Here is a 24,007-nt window from a genome sequence, read left to right as displayed (position 1 = left end):
AAGGCAATGTCACAATTTTTACAAGGGAGTGACAAGACATTGTGGCCACTCTGTCGATGATAGCAAGCTCAAGCTGAACAAGCTCAGCAACTCTTCTCTGAACCCTTTCCAGTTTATCTACTTTAGAAACAAATCCCAGGACCACATTCCTGGTGACCATATTCTAGCACAGGTCTCACAAGGGACTTCATCAAATATCATTACAGAAGTACAGGTAATCTATTTCTGGATAATCCTGAAACCCCAGTGGGGCCAATACCACCTTCATGACGTCATTATCATGTGACATTTACCTGCGTCATCGACTGTTTTTTACCAACGTCTGTCCGTTTGTTGGTGAGCAGCGTATCTTAAAAAATTCATGGACGGATTCGAACCAAACCTTGTGGACAGGTTGGGTGTGTGACAAGGACAAATCGATTTTGTTTCAGGTCCGAATCCGGATCCCATATCGGTGGATACAAGGCAGAAACTATTCAGCCTGGAGGAGGTATGTGCTCTACTGAATGCCGTGCTAATCTGTACACATCATTTGTTACTTACAGGGGTGTTTAATAAATACCTGTACTCAAAACAGAGTAACTTACTTTATGATGTTTTTTGAATTGTCTTAATCATAGTCGTATTGTTGGAATCGAATCAAACAACCATATGTTGGTAAGTATAGCACAGGCGAAGAATGCTAAAGCGCTGATGGTCCTATAGTAGCCTCCTCCTGCGTCGAAGTTCTTGGAAGGGAAGTCATATTATCACGACCTCATACGTTTGCAGCGACGTGTGATCGTCGGTTTCGGTGATGCGTAATCTTGGGGCACAAAAAGGTGACGTCACATGGTATGCAGGTATTTCGTGGATGTATAAATAACAGCAGCGCTCCTGAATCACAACGCAGCTTCGAGTTACCTGTTCTCCTCCTGGCTTGCGGGTGAGTGACATTTGAATGTGAAATCCGTCATTGTTCCGTGATTTCTGGATTTATCTGAACGCCGAGCGAGACACCTTTACGAAATTCAGTGATTTCTCATGAGAATGTCATCAAACTGTGATTGTTTTATTTTTCAGGACATTCGGCGAAAAACGACCTTTCGGTGCCAACAAGGTTGGTGCTGAGGTGTGCAGCTGTTCATAGCCTAAAGCAAGCATCCTAAAGTAAGGGTTATCTGTCGACACAAACATGGCAGGGTTGGGTCTGTGTGGACGTGGTGTGTTCATTGGCAGGAGCGCTCTCAGGTCTGAATGTTGATATTAATTGTTCATATCCAGGACCGATCAATGAGTGGGGTCGCTGCCCCCCGGGGTCCGTGGAGGGGCTCGAGCTCCTCTATTGTTTTTTTCAAATCCCATCGAATCTTATTTCTAATGAGTAATAAAGCAAAAATTTCACTTTTTTTTGTTATCGAATTGCTTGCTTCTTTAGTGGGGCAGATTAAGTCAGTATCCCACAAGAATCTTTCAGTTGATGGTACAAGTTCCAAATTTGGTATACATGTGCTCCAGGACCCATTCTCTCAGAAAAGTACGTGACCCACGTTGAAAAACAAAATGGCCGCCATTTTTCAAGATGGCTGTCTCATAAAATAGGAAAAAGGGTTTTCAGTTCTAAACATCTATAAATAGGAACATGCTATTGATCCAAATGTTAAATAGATTGTATTTTGACTGGAGAAATATATTTTGGCACTAATATTCGAAAATGGTTACCAGTTTTCAAGATGGCGGCCATTGCATGACTTAGAATCAGTACTTTTGTCGCTGTCTTACAAAATTATCACAGATATTGCTGGGCAACATCTGTGATCATGGATTGAGGTGATGCGGTCAAGCTCTATTACATTATGTGAATAAGAGTGATGTTAAAGCACAACCAGGGCAGACTGGTGACATCACTGCTGTGAGACTGAGCATGGGGTTCAGTGTCTGCTTATAGTGTACTACTTGTAGCTGGAGTTTACTAACCAAAACACTTTACTAGTAGTTTGTAGTATACTTGAGTGTCCCAAATGCTATCTAATAAGACCCTGTATATATTTCAGCTAGAAGTATAGCTAGTTGTAGTATTACACGATTATATAGCCCCGCCTGAATTGACAGGATGTGCCAGCGCGGGAGAGCCGAGCCAAGGGTAATGGGGCTTCAGTTAACCGGAAGGTGTACAGATAGCACGGGACTTAAATGGCACTGGATGAACGATCGGGCTTGGTGTAGGGCATTTGTATGTATGAACCTAGTTGTATCCCATATTTCAATGTGCTAATGTATTTTGTACGGTAAGGTGGTAAAAGGATAAACCCTCGGCCTTAACCTGTTCAATATGTCCACTAATAATCCGATGAGTTGTACTCCTAAAACTGACTGGAGGAAGTGTTGCCTCTGTCAGACTGATACAAAAGATTAAAGCATGTGACACAGATGTTCTCGTTGTTGCAGTCAGTGTTTATGCTACCCTCCAAGACGCAGGCATGGAAATGCTGTGGGCTGAATTTGGCCAGGGTCAGTTCATTAAGTGGTTCCCCGTCCCATCCCCATCCCTCTCCCTTCCACAGTTCACCTGTGTCTGTTCCCCAATGTTTTGTCCCTCCCACTCCCACCCCTCTTGTCTCATGCCTCCTTGCTGTGAGTTGTGTGTTAGCTCTCATACGAGCCTCGACCAAGGTATACAAAAAAAAAAAAAAAAAAAAAAAAAAAAAATTTCATGACATGGTGGCGAATCTTGGCCCATACAAATCCAGTGGCATGCTGTTCTTTCACACCTTCACTGGCTGTGATATTCTGTCAGCTTTTCGCGGAAAAGGCAAAAAAACTGCATGGCAGGCATGGGAGGTTTACCCTCAAGTGACCCCCGTCTCCAAGAAATTAAGTCAGTACCCACCAGTCGTGGAAAATGCAGACTACAACGTCCTTGAGAAGTTTGTCATCACCATGTATGACAAGAACAGCACTATGGACAAAGTTGATGAGGCAAGACTGGACTTATTCGCTCGGAAGCAAAGGTCTTATGATGCCATTCCCCCGACAAGCGCAACTCTCATGCAGCATGTCAAACGGTCTGCCTACCAAGCAGGCTGCATATGGGGCCAGGCAACAGTGTGCAAAATGCAAACTGAAAGCCCTGCTAACTGGGGGTGGAAGAAAGATGGTGAGGTCTGGCAAGTCTTTTGGACGACCCTTCCACCCATTGCCCAGAGTTGTCAGCAGTTAACAAAATGTAGCTGCAAGACGGAATGCCGAGGGCGATGTAAATGCTATCGCTTCAGTCTCAATTGTACACAGTGGTGTGCATGCAAATGTGAGGACTAAATGATTGACTAATCCACCACGTGAATCAAAAGATAATAATTTCCTGCAGTATATGCGATATTATTCTTCGTTTTTTTCTTTTTGCAAAATGTAGCGCTAAAAGAGCCTGTCGTCATTTAATTCCGGCCATATCATCTTAGTTTTCAATAATTACGATTTTGTAAGTGCAGAAATGGATTTTTCTAACTCAAAAACATATATTTCGATGCATAGAACGTTAAAATAGCATTATTCCATCAAAATTTAGCTCAAACACTCAAACAATTTAGCTCAAAAAATTAGATTCAAACCACTTCAAATGGCGGCCATCTTGAAAAATGGCGGCCATTTTGTTTTTCAACATGGGTAACGTACTTTTCTGAGAGAATAGGTCCTGGAGCACATGTATACCAAATTTGGTGCTTGTACCACCAAGGGAAAGATTATTTCAGTAATCTGCTGCACTATTGTAAAATCCACAAAGCACCTTTGGGATCCAGCTTCATTGAATCATAAAAAGCAGTGTTTGGTTTTTCTTTGAATATGGATGCTTGATACATTAATAATGATGAAAATAATAATTGGAGCGATAATTAATACATTTTTATTACTTTGTAGATTTAATATATATTTGTTGATACTTTGTTTATTTTTTTAAAGGTCATCTCATTTCGATTCTCCAAGAGACTAACTTAAAAATGGATCATGACGCACACATGTCCGTTGGTCCATCCGTCCACTTATTACTATTTTTGCTACTTCTCCCTTATCACCAAGCTTATTGTTCTGAAACTTGACCCATGAATACAAGACAGTAGCTCGCACAATTGCTTGGGCTTCGATTTTTCGATTTTGGATCATGGAGGCGCCTGGTGGGGGTACCCCCTGAAACCTCGGATCCATACTCCCTTATTTACCAAACAATTTCTCTGAAACCCAATACAGCCTTTCAACTCGATGGTCTTCATGATTGCTAAGCCTTTGATTTTTCGATTTTGCAGTGGGGAGGGGATTCCAGGGGGTACCTCCTAATCTTGCCCTATAACTTTCTGTTTCAGGTGAGTCGGCATGGCTCAAATCTCGGTTCGAACTTTCTTTTCTTTTTCGAATTTCAATTGATTTAATCGTTAAATTGACTCCAGCGTAACGTCCGTGACATTTTCCAGATGTTCGATTCAGCAGAGGTCTGAACTACAACCTCAAGAGATGACCGTCAGCTCACTCAGGGCTATTTTTTACATTATTATGCTGTGAGCTAAAAACGCCTGCCGCTGTGATTTTGTTTTGTTTACGAGCTCGGTGCTGTCATAATCAAGGATCTTTACCTCTGCCAACGAAGGCGAAGGAGGTTATGTTTTCACCCCTTTCTTTCTGTTTGTGTACAGGATAGCTCAAAAAGTTTTGGGACGGATTCGGATGAAACTCGGTGGACAGGTTGAGTACGTGACGAGGACGAATTGATTCAGTTTTGGTGAAGATCTGAATCCAGATCTGGATCCGAGAATTTTTAAAGTGATTTTTCACCATTGAGAGATCGGACCAAAAACGATATAGTACTGTGTGTCATGATATTTCAAAAATGTATTGGGCCCGATATGTTCTCGTGGACAGGCATGACGTGGTGGAGTGATGCGCTCTACCGAGTGCCCTTCTAGTTTAAATATGTCTTGAAAAAGTTCAAATGGAGAGAGAAAGGAGGGGAGTGGGGGTGGGGGAGGGTGCGAGGTTGTTTTCCTTGGGGCCTGTGGTGGTTCTCAACTCCCTTGGGTATCCCCACTTGGTGAGAATCCTGACTCGATATCAACTGTAATCAGTGGCAGTGTGTTGCATCACAAAGTGCACGATCCATTGATGAATGATAAGCAGGGTGTCCTGGTTGCTTGCCTTAGTTGATGGATGTTAAAGATCCCATGCTCTGTTTTGTAATAAGTAATCGACTGTGATAAGTAATCAGCATCCTCAACAAATTGCAAAATCCTGCTCAAGTGAGAATGGCATGCCACACCAGCTTGATCTTGAACGATTTTGACGAAAGACGTTCCCCGGACAATCCCACAAGAAGGTTGTAGGTTTTGTTCCTAACCGGTGGGGTTTAGTATATTTGACCCATCATGTCTGTGCCTAATCCACAACTTATCAAACTGGTGATGTCAATTTACTTAGCTTCCAGGTACTAATCTTTTTTCATGTGTGGCAAGTGGGTGGTGACGAAAAACAGGTTGGGAGGAATGAAAAACCGGTTTTTAATTTTGTTTATTTACGAGACGTGATCGGAAGTGAAATGATACCGCACACGGAATGCTGGAGCATGGTGACGTGGCCTTCGATGAGGGAAAGCTCATGACATCACAAAGCCAATTCACTTGAGTGATATCTTGCATATTGGCTGCAGGTCTATCAGTCTGCATGTCAATCCTTGCAAGTGGAATGGAAGCTAAACATTGCATTTTAAAAATTGTTGATACATTCCACCCAATACGGGTTTTGGCGATAATAAAACGGGTGGCGGGTTTTCAGGAACAAAACGGGCCAAACTCGTGACATGCAGGTCACTTGTCATCTATGTTCCTTTAACAACTCTATTTAACTTGCTGTTATACTGTTGCGGAAATTATTCTAAGGGCTTAAATAATTATTAGTGTAGTGCCAATTAGTACCCTGCGCATGCGAATCAAAAAGCGGGGTTAAGCAATTGGTTCGTATCTGTCTGCATGTCTGTCTGTCTGTCTGTCTGTCTGTCTGTCCACAAACTTCAGTTTATGATTGAGGAACAAATTATTCCAATTGAATGTTATATCTTCAACACAAATCGGAACATGAATTGGAAAACAAACCTGCTGTTTAACAGTACTTTGTCTGAATTTGTCCCGATCGCACATGCGCAGACCGGAGTGAGATAATATTTTTACTCTGTCTGCCTGACAGTCAAACAAAATTGTAAATCATTACAAACAGGAAACTTGCTGTTTGAAAAGACGTCATAAAGGACACATACAACAGGCACAAATGACTAATATAATGTGTTGGATAGGGTGATGTAATAAACACTATCAGTGACACTGAATTCTGGAATTAATTTCTCAATACGACTTTTACAATCTTTATTTAATGTAAATTTAATTGTACACTTGAACACTGTATAAAACAAATCACCTTCTTTGCACGTCCAAAACCCTTCCGTTTTTGTAGTACTTGGACATGTTAAAGTAGGTGATGTATAACACTGCTTCAACAGTGCTAAACTTCTGGAATTTTTTTTAATCGGTCTTTAAAATCATTATTTTATGATTGTCGAACAACATACTTAAACACTGTGCGGGGTAGCATGTTCTAGGCACTCTCTACTTTCTTAAGTATCTATTTAGTTAAGCATGTCGTATTTCATGTGGATAGATATGTGTTGCGTATGTAATAGATAGACGTCCACCTTCCCTCGTGTTTTCTCTGAACCGAGGATCCCTTCTTTGTTACTTGTTCTCTTCCCCACATCCATCTTTCGTTTTGCAGATCAAAATGTGTACACACCCCCGTGCAAGGCAGCCAATTGACAAGAAGTGCCTATGAAATATTTATGGATCAGGAAGTCCTGGAGTTGTGGTTACACACCCCTGGAGAAGCCAATAACAGCGGGCTCTCTTGCTCACTGTGGTGGATGGCTCCTTCCCTGGGTTGCCCGTGGTGCGATCGATGCTCGGTTTCTCTCTTGGCATTTTACTGATTTTGATCATAGAGTCATTTCTCTTATGCTGTTGTGCCATGCTATTTCTGGCACAGTTGCGGTGGAGAGCAGTGCCCCAGAACATTGCTGTATGCACTGGGGGTTCTTTGCAGGTATGTCACGGCTGTTTGTAGTAGGTGACGGATGAACCGAGCATCAACAATAAATAACTCAGTGGGCTGTGGGCTGTTGGCACCCCCCCCACTGTGGTCATGTGAGAATTGACACCTCCTGGTGCTACGAGCCTCAGGCTCATGTAATCTCCATAGGGGGATGCGGCAGGCTCTCCAGGATTCAGCATGCAGGTCAGAGAAACCATCTCATGCTTTCTGCAATTTTCTCTCTTGCATCACGTGAGTGCAGGGCCCAATGTACAGTATCTCATTAAGACTGCACATTTGATGGTCAGTTCCGTGGGTGTGAGTGTCAGTCGTGGGTAATGGGGAATTATGGACTGTGTTTGCTTCTTTTATATTACTGACCCTGTGCTTGGGTTCACATCACTTCCTACTCATGACATCACTTCCTGCTTTTGCACGTGTGCCTTCCAAGCACAGTGTGACCACTCCTCATTTTCATAAATGCCAAGGTGAGCCAATGAAAAAAGCCAAAAGTTCACAAGGTTTCGGAAAAGCAATGATAATAGAAAACCTATATGCCAAGAAAACCTTATGAAAACCAAGACGCCAAGGTGAACAACGACTAGCCAAGATCTTGTGAAAAATCCAAGGAGTGGTCACACTGCTTACAAGCAGCCATGCTTGTTTTGTCCTCCTCCACAAACCACTCTTCTCCGACTTATGAAATGGTTTTCGTTCACCACACACCTGTACGACTGGTACCTCATCCCATGGAAGAGAGGGATATGGTGCCTCGATCGTCTCTTACAAGCGTCGGTAGCATCAATGGTACCCAGCCATCCTCACTCATGGGAGGGACCATTCCAATGTGGCGATTGATGAATTCTGTGACAGTGGTATTCCGTAACTGAACTTTTGGATTTAAAACCACCTGGTGGGTCAGTTCCTTATGTTCTTAGTGAGTTATGAGAGAACTTGAAAAACCCTCAAACGAACTAAAGTCAAAATCAAGCGTGGTTGCAGAGCCGGTCGGCATGCTCAAAGGAAGATTATTTCCTTGTGAGGATAACCAAGGCCACGTCATCCACACCTGAAACATGATCATGATGCTGTGAAATCGAACCTTGTCAATGTGCAACTGCAAGACTCAAGGTCATGTTGAACATTAACCACATTGAAATAGCTGCTTTCAGTGAAACATGGTTTCCCTCTGAAATTGATGTTTGGATAAATTGAAATGGAAAGTATTTCATATAATTCTCTCGAGTGACCTTTGTGGAACCAAACCTGATGGAGACATTTGTCGGGTACTTGATATTCCGGTCCTTTCTGAGAGGCTCGAACAGCTTTCCGTCAATTTTGGCAATGTACTCTCAAAATTAAACATCCACAGATATTGGCTTCCCGGGAAGTCGGGAAGCCACGTGTGGAGTTGGCCTTGGAAGTCAAAGGCAGAGAGTATTGAGAGCAAGGCAGGATGACAGACTGTATGAAAAACACATGATATGTCGAGAGAGACCTCCCTGACCTAATGTCTGATGTTTAAGGGGCATCCATTGTTGGGTGAGTTGAAGCAGCATGTTCAAGGTGGTAGAGTTACCTGGTCTGAATCCAAATTGGTGATCGGAGATGAGGTTGTTCGAGAAAAGGCAGAATTTCATATCAACGGCATTGATGGATTCCATCACCTTGATGACTATTGGAAGTAAGCTGATGGGTCGGAAGTTAAGGGGATCAGTTTTTGCACCTTTTTATGCAATGCAGCGATTTTAGCAGATTACCAAACAGATGGAAGATGACAGCGGGAAGAGGGAAGATAGGGGGGGATGGTGGGGGGAGCTGAGAGTGGGCACGAGGGGGAAGCTGAGAGTGGGCACGAGGGGGAAGCTGAGAGTGGGCACGAGGGGGAATCCAAGAGTGGGCACGAGGGGGTAGCCGAGAGTCGGCACGAGGGGGAAGCCGAGAGTGGGCACGAGGGGGAAGCCGAGAGTGGGCACGAGGGGGAAGCCGAGAGTGGGCACGAGGGGGAAGCCGAGAGTGGGCACGAGGGGGAAGCCGAGAGTGGGCACGAGGGGGAAGCCGAGAGTGGGCACGAGGGGGAAGCCGAGAGTGGGCACGAGGGGGAAGCCGAGAGTGGGCACGAGGGGGAAGCTGAGAGTGGGCACGAGGGGAAGCCAAGAGTGGGCACGAGGGGGAAGCCGAGAGTGGGCACGAGGGGGAAGCTGAGAGTGGGCACGAGGGGGAAGCTGAGAGTGGGCACGAGGGGGAAGCCGAGAGTGGGTAGGATGAGGGGAAATCCAAGAGCGGGAAGCATTATGGTAGTGGGTTGGGGGGGAGCTTTGAGGGGGGTGGGTGAGAGCAAAGCTTGGAGATGGTGTGGTGAGGGACAAGCTTATCAAAGGGATGAAGAAATACTGCATTGGAGTCATCAGAAGGAACCCAAATAAATAAAGAGTAAAGACGGAGTCATCAGGAGGAACCTGGATAGGATTCAGGTTTCAACACTGTAAAATAATGTGGAGATTCCATTGTTGTACGCAGATGACCTCTGCAAACTTGACCTCTTAAGATTATACAAATTTTAAATTCTGAGATTAAGATCATGTGATGGGTCGAAGTTGTTGTTGAAGGCATGGAGAAAGGTTGTGCTGCAGGAAACGGAGGATGGATGACAGACAGGTTTGGAAAAATTGTTTTGTGAAGAAGATGAAGATCAAGATCAAGAAGAAGAAGAAGAAGAAGAAGAAGAAGAAGAAGAAGAAGAAGAAGAAGCAGAAGAAGAAGAAGTGATGAATGGGAACACGTGGCATGCTTGTACTGGATATACTTTTTTAAGGGAATTTAAGCATTTTAATCGGTGTTTCTTTAAAAGCTTTTAAATTAAAGGAAGAAGTGTTTTCGTCAATGAAGATATTGACAAAATGATGAGGAAAAGGAGAGATTACGGGTTGAAAATCTCATAAGATCATGTCTGAGTGAGAGGTTTTTTTCAAAGTGAGTGGGGTAGGATAGCGTCAAAAAGGCAGAAAGGCCAAACTTTTTTGAAAAAAATAAAAAATATATTGAGAAACAGGGAAACAAGATGACAAAACAACCTCAAAACCGAAATTATTAATCTCGGGCAATCAAAAAAGGCCTTGGCTGAATGAAATAAATAGGGGCAATAGACCTGGGTGCTCACCTGGTAGCGGATGGATAAGAAAACCAGATAACCACTGGTAGGTGTGGATGACTCACAAGATATTTAATGGAGAAGAAAGTAAATACCGAGGATTTTGTTACAAATCGAACAAACTATGGTATATCACGGGTACGAATTCAACAATATTGACAACAAAGATACGATTTATCACAGAAACATTTTGTTGTTAAATACAAACAGTTAAAAATACCTCTTTTTTTCTCACCTTTGAAATAAACTCCCTCACTCTATTCAATCCCATTCTTCCCTCCAGGCCTTCAAAACAGAAGTTCACCACCACCTCTTATCACCCCCCAACCAAATCCTTGATCCTTTCTACCCCCGTTAATCCACCCCAAACCCACCTCCTTCAAATTTCCTGCTTTCCTTCCTGAAAGTCCCTGTCGTGTCCATCTTGTATTCCCCGTGTTCCCCGCCCCATCCCTCTCCCTTCCACAGATATCCTAATGTCTCTGTTCCCTACTGTTTTGTCCTTCCCTCCCCCACCCCTCTTGTCTCGTTGCTGTGCGTCACCCCCTTGCTGTGCGTCAGCTCTCATACGAGCCTCCACAATATATACAATTTTTATTTATTTATTATTAAAGCAGACATGGACCACTGGACGAACATATGACATAAAAACACGACGGATCCAGTTCAGAAAAGTTCACTTTGATTCAGGTTGAAACAGTTAACTTTGTTCATCCAAAGCATTCCTAATTGCAGGGGATACTCAAGGAGTGTGACATTTAATTATCGGGATCATGGGTGACAGCATTGCCTGGACATCTGTCAACTCACCTCTAAGCTGTCTTGCCCAGGTCTGAATCCCAACCCAGCTATAAACTCTCATCTCGGTGTTTCACAAGCAGGGTGGTTCATCAATGTGTGTGCCGTCCTTCAGGTGGACGTTAAAACTGGGCATCCCGTTTGCCAGCATTCATTGGTGGACGTTAAAGATCCCATGATGTCCTTTGAAAAGAGTGGGCGAGCTTTCGCTGGCATCCTGAGAAAATACCAAATTCCTGCCCTAACCTACAGAGGGTGTTGCATCAATGGTACAGCCACATCCTCAGCCAACGATGCTACTCCAGAGCATTGTGCTGAATACGAAGAAAGAAGGAAGATTGAGACCATGGATGCTTTGTACGGAACAGCGGTTAAGAATTACATTATATTTGAAAATGAAATCATTCAATAGATGTCCTTTTTTAGAAAAAGATATTGGAGGAAATGAATAATCTGATGAGAAATGCCTCATCGAATATCTTGCCATTGTTTCTTAATTCTCATTGTTTTCCAGGAGTCGATATGGTCGATAAAAGTTTTGAAGCAGAGCTAAAACAACTGGAATGCCACTTCACCTGGAACCTGGAAGCTTCCGTTCGAGAAATATCATGGCTCGAAGAGGCAATTGAATTCCAGGTGAAATACAACTCTGAAGTTTGGAACCCCGCAGCACACAACTTCCTCGCTTTCATTGCTGCAATGAAGAATAGTTGGCCTTGTGCCCTGAAGCACCTCGCTGCAGCTGAAGAAGCTTCTCACAAGACATGCCATCAAGAAATGAGCGAACACAATCTGGTCTTGTACAGCAATTACGCCTGGGTCTATTTCAAAATGAACAACCAGCAGGAAGCCAAGTCGTATCTCGACAAAGTACAGAAGATAAGCTGCGAAACCCAGGGCAGAGATTACGCTTCACAGGTGAATCCAGAAGTGCTGGCTGAGAAAGGTTGGACCTTGTTTCTTAGTGGATTTGATCATTACAGCAACGCTGCAAGATGTTTGAAAGAAGCATTGAAAAGTCGACCAGATCAGGTCCAGTGGACATTGGCATGTGCCATTGTATTGGTGCGTTCCGAGTGGAAATACAATAGAGATGATTGTTTCACCCCAAAAATTATGGAAGGAGAGAAACTTCTCAGACGGACCCTTGAACTCGACCCAGAAAACAGTATGGCGTCGATACTTCTGGCTCTGCGTTGTCAAATTAAACAGCAAAAGGAAGAGGCACGTTTACACTTGAAAAAAGCCTTGCTCAAGGACTCAGACCATCCGACCATCCAGAAGTACTGGGGCCAATATTTAGAACGTGAAGGCTCTCCAGAAAGTTTGGATGAAGCAATGAGAGTCATTGAAGACGTTTTGAGAATCAACCCCAACAACCCAACACTTTTGTACACTGTGGGAAAAGTTTACTACAAGAAAGCCAAACTTTTGGAAAATGATGGAACAGCATTAGAGACCAGACAAGATCAAATCAAATGTTTCTTTGACAAAGCTATTGAATTTAACAAGAAATCATATGCTGTGTCTGAAAAGACATTTGTTGTACCAATGTGTGATGTTGCAAAAATGTACGCTGAGTTGGGGATGATAGATGAGGCACGTAGTCTCTACAATGAGCTTTTCGTTGAGCAAAAAGTCCTGGCGAGTTCCAGTAATGTTCAGATTTTGCATGCTCAGTTTGGATTGTTTCTTGAGTCACAAAACTATGTTGAGGAAGCAAGGAATCATTTTAGCTTGGGCGCTGAAACAAATGAGAATCCGACAACGACAAAAACCTGCAAACTTGGACTGGCATTGTTATCTCAATCACGTTTCCGATTTTAAAAACTCTCAGTTGATAGAAATCCAGAATTTCCTGTTGTCTCGTGTGCCTACCCATAATAATGACCTCCGCACCCAAAGGTGGGCAGAAGTTATGTTTTCACCCCTGTTTGTCTGTCTGTCTGTTTGTCTATGAGCAGGATATCGCAAACAGTTATGGACGGATTTGGACGAAACTTGGTGGATGAGTTGGGAAGGTGACAAGAACAAGCCGATTTGGTTTTGGTTCAAGTCCGGATGCGGATCCGGCCAATCAATGGGATAAAAAATGTAAACTCTTCAGCCTGGCAGAGGTATGCGCTCTACCGAGTGTCCGTTCTAGTTTCGATTATTGATTGCTTTGTCCCTTTTGGCCACCTACAGCTTTATGTAAGGGATATTTATGCTGATCTTGTTCATCCATTTTCGATCCAACGATTCACTTTACTCCTCCATCAGTACAGTAATGATCTCCCACGATGCCCTCCATCATTTCCACGAGATTGGTTCTCCATATAAACTTCAATCAAGCAAATTTTTGTGGATAAAAAAAACTAAGCAGGTCTTAACATATGAATGCGTGATGATGCGAGATGCCAAAACAGAAAGTTGGTTTCGTACCACAGCAATACCAAACTGAATTGGTTGGTAATGGGTTAGAGATCATGATTTTAAAAAATTCATAATATTGGATTCCAACAGTTGATCATTGCACCACCACTCCCCCAACCTCACCCATGGGGCAGGGACAATTGACATTCAAATTTTGCAAGCTAAGCTGATCTTCCTCATTTTACTGCATTTTAAACTTTTTTTCATGGAAATTATTTTGCGACATCTTTGTTAATCCACCAAATTACGGATTAACCCTCAAATCCTCGAAGAGTTTTAAATATTCCATTGTGAATTTCTTCAAAGTACGAGATGCCCATGTCACTTAAATTTGATCAATATTTCTTGCTGGTTTGAAAATGATACAAGTTGGGTCACCCCATCATATCCGGATGATTCATATTTCAGCAAGACATCAAGAAGATTGTTTGCAGATGTACGAAAATATACGTTTCAATTCAATTGGTTTGATTCCCCCTGGAACATCAACCTTCAAAAACAGCAGGTGCAATGTAAACGCTGCCCCTCTCCCAGCAAAGTTTGCCTGTTCATTGAAATTGTGTGTATACATATATATTGTTATGTTTGTGTGGTAGATGGAGGAAGTTCATAATAAAGTTAGGATTGTATTGAGTAGCATGGTCTGTGGACGAGCAGGAGACATCTCGATGTAATTTAATTAGGTAAACTGTCAGCTTAAGTTGTTACATGTCACCGCACCAAGGGTGGTGCTGTGTTAATTAGGTAGGGATTAAGGCCAATTCTCCTTGTATGTGATTGCCCCCTGTGACCTTTTCCTATGTTTTTGCATTTAAAAGACCGGCGATAAAAAGGGAATCATGTCCTTAAAACAACAATAACCGAGCCAAACATTCCAAGCAGGCGAAAATCCCGCCTCCATGAATGACAACTAGCAAACCATGCCACTGGGGTGGGTGATGGATTGGCGGGAGGTTGGAAGGTTCTGGGGAGAGAGTTGTGTGAGGTATGCGATTGGAGGCAAAAGGAACTCGCTCGCTGGCTTCCCCTCGACATGGTGAAGAAGGCTGCACGATTCTCATGCTCGTGCTGAGGCGAATTTGTTTGTGTGATGGAGCAAAACATAAGCCATTGACTGCTCGGCTAAGTCGCGAAGTTGTATGTTTATGAGAGGGAGAGGAGAAGAGAAGAAGAGCATGTTTCTCAGTAATAACTCTGCATGATCCCATTGTGTGATCGAGGAGGAAGGTGGACTGTCATTGTGAGCGTATCTGGTGTAAGAGGGGAGCGAGGTTGGCAATCTCAAATGTGAGAAGAGACTGCATGGCAGTTGCTCGGCCATTAATGAAGGGCCCATCTGCACGAAATATCTCTCGTACGCTTCCTGCCCAGAGGGCGGCTCAGCACCATTTTGGGTGTGGTTTCCCACACAAGACGAAGCGGTTCGATCGTCAAACTCTAGAAAAGATCATCTCTGGAAGTACCAGAATAAAGGGAGGGATTTCCTTTTATTTTATCTTTCCCCTTGCGTTTTTGTAACTACCGTATGTTCAGAGGCGCCTCAACTTTTGCCTGTAAATTAACTCACGTTTCATTACCTAATGCTTTGATTTATTCCTCTTATGAATACTTGATTTATGTTCATTAAACTTCGATTCATGAAGATTGCTTGTGTCTGTCTATTTGTTGTACGTTCAAGTATAAAACCTGGTCCTCCGTCCTGGTGAACACGTCTGATACATGCTTCGCCGCCTCCCGTCCCGTGAACGCATTAATCTCCAAGCATTACGTGTTCACCTACAAGGTAGAACTGCTTGGCTATCCAGAGGTCGGTCTTAACCGGCGTGGACATGAGCATATATACATATAGTGTTTACCGGGTGGCCCAGAAGTAAAAGGACAGTCAGAGAACCCACATTGAAGCAGAAAAAAGACCTTCAATCATTCAAATCTTCCACTTTTTGTAGATTCTGAAATCAAAATAATCTTATATATTGTTGAGAATTCGCGCCCGCCGGCTTGCGAACAGCCACGTAACTCGAATCGCGGCACGTCGCCCACCGAACGGACAATTCAGTCCTGACCCTCTCGGAACAACGCCGGGAACTAGTCACGGGTGGGGGTTTAACCTCACCACGATCGTGCCAATTGCCCACCCGCGCAGGATAGGGTTGCTCGCCAAATTCGATCTACCTAAGTACCTGCGCGAGTGGTGACCGGGCGATCGTACCACGCCACAGGCCGACTCCGGATACGAACCGCTTAAGCTGTCCGTTCCGTGCTACAGTGATAACCGAGCGGTGTTATCGTCGGCCTTGACGGTTCTGATTAATTACCGGGATGTTGCACCCACTACGAACCCCTTACGTGAAGCAGGATGGAGAGTCAATTAAAAGGAAGGAGATGAAGCGAAACGGCACAGTTCAACATGCAAGCATATTATTCCGCGGCACACAGAAAGCACATATATACAGCCACAATAATCAAAATGCACATAGAAAGCAAATGAAATACAACCAACTAACGCGTACACACGGCAACACTTAAACAGTTTTACTTCACAGACGGCGCCAACACACATTTACACACAAAAGCAAAAGAAAGAAGCCACCCTCACAGACAAGGAGGCAGACAGGCCCGTAGGCCGAATGTGCACGGGACCTAGAGGAGCGGCTAGGTCCGCAAGACCGGGGAGGTCTTACCCGCGTCCTCGAGATGCGTTGGCGGGCAAGCCGCAAAGTGTCCGCGCTGCTGTGCCCCGACTCCGGGCCCCTGGCGTGCTTGTTGGCACCACATTTGGGGTGGGGGAGGAACGGGGCCCCCTTTTGCACTATCTCAGCGCGGGGGAAGGGGAAATTGTTGATGCCCTGGGGGCGGGGAGTGGCTGGCTGAATTGGGTCCCGCGATGAGACGAGCGATCCCCCACACCGCAGCCTCGTCGCCGACTGCCGTCCTCCTGGCATCGGACCCGAGCTCCCCTGCCCCGACCAGCCGCCCGCAACTCCACCGCGCGCACTCGACTCAACTCCACCAACGCGACGCTCCTTGTCTCCAAAAGCAACTCCCCTCGACCTGGTAATTCTCGCGCCTTTATAGCCGGCAGGAGAAGCCAATACGCAAATTCCAGGATCAGAACGCGATCAGAGGCGGGGCCACGCCCCCCCCCCCCCCCCCGGTCAGCCATTGGTCGGGCAAAAATTGGCGTGAACCTCCCCTGATCCTAAAATTTGCATAGCCGGACTTCACCTATGCGCGCTTGGAGGCGGGGCCAAGCCGCCTCACGTTCGCCCATTGGACGGAGGGAAGTGGGCGTGAAGTGTTTCTGATCCGAATTTTCCCCTCGGAAAGGCCGCCGACAATCGCCGAACGGGCCTGAGACAGCCCGACGTTCAGTGTTCACAGGCGGCGCGGGAATGGCCGTAGAAGTGATGATCTGGGATGAGGTTGTGAAGGTAAAGGCAGAGGTGGTGGTGTGGCGTTGTTGTAGTGTGGTTGGCGCTGTGGTGGGGATGGCATAGTTGTTGAGATGCTGTTTGTTTGAAATAAAAGATAGAACAGAAAAATGGCTAACTCAAAGCGTCGCAGCCCGGATGGATCACATAAATTCCCTCTATACAACGGGTTTGGGCTAACTACACATGTACCTATGGAGATATCTCACCTGAGGGCCCTTTATGGTGTAATGCGAATTTCCACAGCCGTAACAATATTATTTCCGAGCTTGTGGTTTCGTGTCGCGCTATCTTCGACTTTGTTCTTCGCTCGAGTAACGTGATATTCGGCTTACATTATCTCAAAGACCATATGAGGTGCATGGTACAAAAAAAAGTAAATAAAATGGTTCTGAAACGGTGAAATCGTATTCCACTTACTGCATTAAAGTAAAATTACTACTGATACTTTATCAGTTCCTTTATCAAACACACCCACCGCAACATGTCGCACAGAGCGCGGGTTATGCTAGTTATCAATTAATAACATCAAACAAAAATCAATTAATAGTCAAAATAATAAATTGTAAAATTGCCGTGACTCTTGTCCTGGCGACTGCCCTACTTCTTCTGGGCCAACCTTACGAGCAAATACCACTCATCACTTCACTGATGGGATACTGAGGGGGAAGGGGTTGGGAAGAGAGGGGAGAGAGAGGAGGGAGAGTGAGGAGGTGGAAGAGGAAGAGAGATGAGAGGTGGGATTGAGGAGGGGTGGGGGAAGGGAAGGCAGTGAGAGGAAGGGAAGGCAGATGTGCGGTGGAGTGTTAATTACGATTCATACTGTCTCATCAAAATGCTTCTGCATAGAATAACACTGAAGATGGAAACAAAATGATGACTGAAATCCATTTTCTACCGGTCATAAAATAAATACCGCCTGGAGAAAAACACTGCCCAGACGCGTTCGGAGACAAACTCCCCTCCGGACATAAATACCGCCTGGACACGTTCGGAAACAAACACCGCCCAGACGCATCTGGAATCAAGCTGTCCAGAGCCAAATGCCCGTCTGGACATGTCCAGAGACAAACCCCGCCTGTACACGTCTGAAGACAAACACCCAGACATAACCACCATCCAGATATGTCCAGAGACAGACAGACAGTCAGAGAGAGGAGGGGTGAGTGAGAGAGGTGCAGGAGGAGGAGGGTGCTGTAGTGTATTGGGAGGGGGTAGAGCAAGGATGAGAGAGACAGAGAGAGTGAGAGAGTGAGAGAGTGAGAGAGTGAGAGAGTGAGAGAGTGAGAGAGTGAGAGAGTGAGAGAGTGAGAGAGTGAGAGAGTGAGAGAGTGAGAGAGTGAGAGAGTGAGAGAGTGAGAGAGTGAGACAGTGAGAGAGTGAGACAGTGAGAGAGAGAGAGAGAGAGAGAGAGAGAGAGAGAGAGAGAGAGAGAGAGAGAGAGAGAGAGAGAGAGAGAGAGAGAGAGAGAGAGAGAGAGAGAGAGAGAGAGAGAGAGAAGACTTTTGTATCTTTTTATTATAAAAATAGAAAAGAAAGCCCCCAAATGGGAGCTACATTTTCATTTCAGAGAAAGAAAGAAAACCAGGAAACAATTTCTGAAGAAAGGAAAGGATGAATCGGGTGGATTATACACAAAACATTTCACAAAAGGATAAACATTCCTCTCGGACTTTGCAAATAACTTCTTTTATACACCATTTTGATTCGAACTGTGGTAATCGTCCAGTTACTGAAAACAAAGCAAAATCCAATTTAACACGACTTATTACAAGGTTTTGGAACAAAAACAAAGCATCTTCATCATTAACTCCAACACCATCAAGTTTTCTTTTCCTTGACTTATATACTACCATCTTTGCCTGAGCAAGCAGGAAATTGGCTAACACAGCATTGGAATTTTTGTGTGGGATATCCAATCCGTAGATGAACACACAAGTGTTAACTGGAGGGGGAGCACTCGGTAGAGTGCAAAACCTCCGCCGCCAATACTGCTGGGTCACTCAAGTGAACCTTATATCTTATTCATTAAATATGACGTCAACAGTGCTGACAGTTATAGTTCTTTTCTCCAACATTTTTTTTTGGGGGGGAGGGGGGGTTGGAAATCACTTAAAACATGTAGAAATGCAAAAAAAAAAAATTCAAATCTTTTTCAAATAAAATCGAATTTTTTTTTTTTAAGTTGCAAAATTTTCAGTTTTTTTTTTCTCTAACAATTTTTATTTTTAATTTTTGGTTGGAAATCACTTAAAACATGTAGAAATGCAAAAACAAAAATTAAAATATTTTTCAAAATGGCCGCCATAGCGGCCATATTGGACTTTGGACCAAAAATCTAAGAGCAAAATCTAATGGCATGATCCTTGGACCATACCTAATCCCCCCCACCAACTTTTGTCAAAATCCGTCGAGGAGTTTTTCCATAATACTGTTCACAAACAAACAAACAAACAAAGTCATAGACTGGTACTTACGAAATCGTCAACTTGACCTCTGACCTTGTCTAATAAAAGCTGTCTCCAGAGAAGGTAGCGACGCAAACCAGAAGTTTCTACGATGATTCTGCACCAAACCATCAAAAATCGAATGTTTGACCTCACTGTGACCTTGATCTTTGACCGATTTTGACCAAAATCTGAACTAGCCATCACCCTCCTGAATCACGTGGTGTATAGTGTAGGGTCAAATGTTGAAAAATCTGAGTTCGCATTTTTGGTCTGCCAACTGTTGTTTATATACATTTTTGTATCCTTTAGACATCCCTAAAGGATATGAAAGATGTTGGGAAGTTTTCATTTTCAGTTTTATGCCGTTTTTTAAACGAAACAATGCATAACCGTCAAAAACATTTAAAAATGTGTATATTTTCTATCAGTGTTTTGTTTAGGAAGAAAAGTGTATCATGTGACATATCAAAATGATTGGAATGATGAGCTTTAACAATTTATGACACTTTTCAGTTATTCTAGTAACAACAAAATAAATATTTGGACAAATTTGCAAAACATAGGCAAAATATTCCACTTTATGAAACCAGTGATATACCCAATTGTAGCGTAAAATATAGACATGCAAATAGAATATTTTATCCTTTGACAAATAAATCCATGATGTCATTTGTTTAGATGCATTTTGCTCTGCTGACATTAGTCAACCAGCAGAGCTTATATACACATATATCATTGCCATGAATGCATCATCTGCCCATCCATCCATCAATCGACCATCATTATAAACAAATTAGAAAAAACTAATTCTGAAACAATGTGTAGAATCCATTGTTTTTCAAGGATAAGGAAGAATTGCTGGTGGAGATGTTGACAAACTAAATGAACAAATACAATTATTTATATATGATATTATTTCTTCAGATAAGCTGAGAAACTGATATAATAGAATGTATTATTAACTGCATTATAGAATGTATCTAACTGCACGGGTGGTGATGGTTCCCAACATGAATATGTTTGTGTGTTTTAGGAAAATGGCAGAGCCACCAAGAAAGCAGCAGAAATGTGAACCTATTGATTATAAACTGTGCATTAGGTGCCAAAATGCAACTGGAGATCTGGTAACAAACCCTGAAGATGAGTCTTATGAAACCGTTCTTGACCATATACAGAAATGGGCCAGTTACCAAGATCCAGAATGTCTATCAATCAGCAACAGACTAGGTAGTGTTACAGCAGAACAGCTGAAACAACGGGGTGCTTCATGGCACAGAAACTGCGACAGAGACACAGTCAGTTCAAAAATGTTGGATGGTGCAAAAAAAAGGTATGACAAAAGTGTGGCACGAGGTGATGCAAGCCTAATCACAAAGCGTAGCAAAGGAGGACGGCCATCAAAAAAGCAGACTGCAGATAAACCTAAAGTAGCTACATGTACAAGTGAGGGACAGTCTTCCAGCTCAGAACGATTTACAAGATCATCTGCAAAATCCTATGACAAGGAACTATGCTTCTTTTGTGATAAGATGATACTGTTGTAGAATTCTCGCCCGTCGGCGTGCGAACGACCGCGTCTAACCAATAGCGGTCGCTTCGCCCACCGAACGAGCAATCGAGTCGTGACTTTCTGGAACTATGCCAGAACCCTGTCACGGGTGTGTTCTCAACCCCACCATGGCCCAGTCCATATTCTACCCGCACGAAATAGGGTCAATCGCCGAATCTCGATATACCTAAGTACTCGTGCAAGTAACCTACCGAGGGACCGTACCTTGACACAGGTCGGCTTGGACACGAACCGCTTAAGCGGTCCGTTCCGTTCTAAAGCGATAACCGAGTGGGTATTATCGCCAACCTCGAAGGATCCGATTCTCCTTACCGGGTGCTTAAAACCCAACTATTATTCCGAGTACAAGATGGGGCAGTTCAATGAGGGAATGGACGCAACGGACAGGTTTACATTCACACAAGGACATTTATTATAATAAAGCACGTAGGCAATTAAACAAGGCAGAACACGTATGCAATTATACAAGCAACAAAAGCACGACAAAAGAACTACAACCGTCTACTTATTATGTATCGTCACTTGCACTTAACAGCAGTTCCTACTTATTAGACGCCACACACACACACACACACGGAATGGTGGCTGAGGTCTTTAATCACGAGCTCCAGCTCAGAGGACAGGTGAGCTGAAACTCAGAGCCTAACTCAAACCTCTCCACCTCGTGTGGTCTTCTACTTGTCCGGACCCGGGCTCCAGCGAGAGCGAGCTGGATCCAAATCGGCGTGAGCCGCGTTCCTTCCCGAGCTCCCACGCATCCGCCCGCGCTTCTCAACACGTGCTGGTGAGACAAGGTGCCGATCCTTCCCGTCGATGCGTCGTTTTTCCGAGGAACCAACTCCAAGAAGAGGCCGATGAGTCACACCAAGCCGGGAACAAAAATGGAGAACAAAAAGCTCCATGAACCAAGAAGAAGAAGAAGAAGCCTCCACTCTTAGCTCGAGCCGAACAACTGGCTCAAGTTTCTTCCAAAACAAAGCAGCAGCCGAAGCTCACTGAGCCAGCCGAAGCAAAAAGCTTCCAAAGGCCTCAACCCTAATGCAAGTCAAGCAGGACCTGACGGCCTGCTGAACGACTCCTCTCTGCCGAAGCAAAAAGCTTACTCCCCAGAACAAAGAAAGGATCTTGCCCTTATCCTTCTCCGCCCTTCCCCCGATCCCGGATTGACTCATGCCCTCGTGCTCCATCCCCCCCCCCCCCCGCTCAACCACGGGTGGGAGGGAGTTGTTGAGTCATGAGTCACAGGACGGCAGGGTGGTTCTACCTCTTCACAGAAGAAGGGGAGGGATGTCTCCATTGTTCGTTCCCTAACTATTAAATCGATCCGCAGCGCATCTAATCGATTTCTGAACATTTAAACAATGAAAGGTGAGCTATCTAGGGAACAAGCACTTATCGACATAGCTAACTAAAGGGACCTGTATGTTGTGTGCAATCGAATTCCCAAATTCGTAACAATACGAATGAGCAGCTACATGATGCATGTCCATAGAACATGAAAAACATAGAACATGAAACAGGGTACACGCGATCATCGGAAAGGATCGATCAAGGATTCACAGAGCTATGTGTTTATGGACTCAACACCTATCAGAACAGCTATTGACACATTCCTGAGCAGCTCTAATACAAAGAGCAGTCTCACAGAGTATCTTTCAATGAAGGTACTTAACCATTTCACCGAAAGTGAAAAATCAGTCATTGTGTCTACTAAAAATGGTGTACACTCTACTCAGCAGGATCCTGTGATGCATCTGACCACAACCCAGGAGGAAGCAGACACAATCCTGATACTGCATGCTCTAGAAGCTGCAAAGTCTCAAGGTGTAATTCACATCCTCTCACCTGACACAGACGTGTTTATTCTTGCCTTATGTCGTTTCCCTGAACTTGGGCAGCAGACATGCATGATATTAGGAGCAGGAGAACACCAACGTATAGTACCACTGAGGCCAATCTATGAAGCACTTGGGGAAGATCTGGCAGCAGTATTGCCTGGATTTCACAGTTTTACAGGCTGTGATACAACAGGAAAGTTTGCTGGGAAAGGAAAACTGACCTGCTGGAAAATTATGCAGAAGGCTTCTCCAAACATGCTCACTGCCTTCAAAAACCTGGGCTCTACGATAACACCCACAAGAGAGACAGAAGCTGCCTTAGAAGAATTTGTTTGTCAGCTGTTCCAGTCACAGACCAAAAAAAAGGATGTGGGACAGCTTAGTTGGGAGATGTTTAAGAGGTCACAGGTGGAGTCTGAAAGGTTACCACCAACTGCAGCTGTGTTAAAACAGCATACCCTACATGCTCACTATCAGGCCATGATTTGGTGTAATGACCGCAATCCACAACCCAACTTGCAACCACCAGAAAGGTATGGCTGGAGGATGGAGGACAGTACCTATGTTCCAATCATAACCACTCTGAAACCAGCACCAGATGCTGTGATTGAGCTCACCAGATGTGGATGCGGAAATAGTAAATGCATAGGGGGTAGATGTTCATGCAAAAAAAGCTGGTCTCCCTTGCACAGAGATGTGTGCCTGTGAGGCATCACCTGAGAAATGCATGAACACAGAACCTGTCAATTTGATGATTGACAGTTATTATGAAACTGAAAGTGATGATGATGATGTTGACGACTGACTATAAAGTATTAAACTGAAATTAACTTTGTGATTTACTATAAATAGAACCAGTTATGTGTATGTCATTCATGTTGACACTAAATGTTAGCAGCTGGATGTGTAGAATCTCTAGTCTAGTAATTAATTACTATGACCATATATTAGAGTGGTAGTAATTAGAGTAGAATGTGTAATATAGAAGGTAGGTATCGAATGTGTAATACTTGTACATTGTTTAACACATTTCAACAAACTGCATGAATATATGCACAAATGTGAATTTTCTGTAATAATCACCTTGCTTTAAGACTGCGTCGCTTCCTTAAAGTATTGTCATATAAAATGTAGATTAGAACCACCCACCCCTCTAGACTAATGGGAGAAGTGATTTTTAACAATGCATTCCCCCCCCTCTGTGACCAACCAGCCACTCACCCACCCACCCACCATAAGAAAGTACTTTTGGGAAGCGA

The 24,007-nt window shown here is 44.0% G+C and overlaps 1 protein-coding gene across 2 annotated transcripts; it reads left to right on the top strand.

Annotated features, from left to right (window-relative positions):
- Positions 1-343: 343 nt before the first annotated feature.
- Positions 344-15,101, top strand: LOC147020732 (antiviral innate immune response effector IFIT1-like). 2 transcript variants are annotated; one of them, XM_085896318.1, is made up of 4 exons: positions 344-490; positions 843-925; positions 1,063-1,099; positions 11,559-15,101. In XM_085896318.1, the coding sequence occupies exon 4, from the start codon at positions 11,567-11,569 to the stop codon at positions 12,869-12,871; it is 1,305 nt and encodes a 434-aa protein (XP_085752444.1). In that variant the 5' UTR covers positions 344-490; positions 843-925; positions 1,063-1,099; positions 11,559-11,566; the 3' UTR covers positions 12,872-15,101. The 2 variants fall into 2 exon arrangements, with proteins under 2 accessions (XP_085752444.1, XP_085752443.1); XM_085896317.1 differs by having other exon boundaries at positions 345-490; positions 1,063-1,149.
- Positions 15,102-24,007: the final 8,906 nt, after the last annotated feature.

This window comes from Eptatretus burgeri, chromosome 9, assembly GCF_056783735.1.
Source record: "Eptatretus burgeri isolate ZD-2024b chromosome 9, Ebu_testis_v1, whole genome shotgun sequence".
Classification (NCBI taxonomy): domain Eukaryota; kingdom Metazoa; phylum Chordata; class Myxini; order Myxiniformes; family Myxinidae; genus Eptatretus; species Eptatretus burgeri.
Note: the sequence above shows the minus strand (reverse complement) of the source record. Positions and strands in the feature narration are given on the sequence as shown.

What these genes read in the sequence shown, in the direction of transcription:
- LOC147020732 (XM_085896318.1), top strand. Translation starts at nt 11,567, where the DNA reads ATGGTCGATAAAAGTTTTGAAGCAGAGCTAAAACAACTGGAATGCCAC.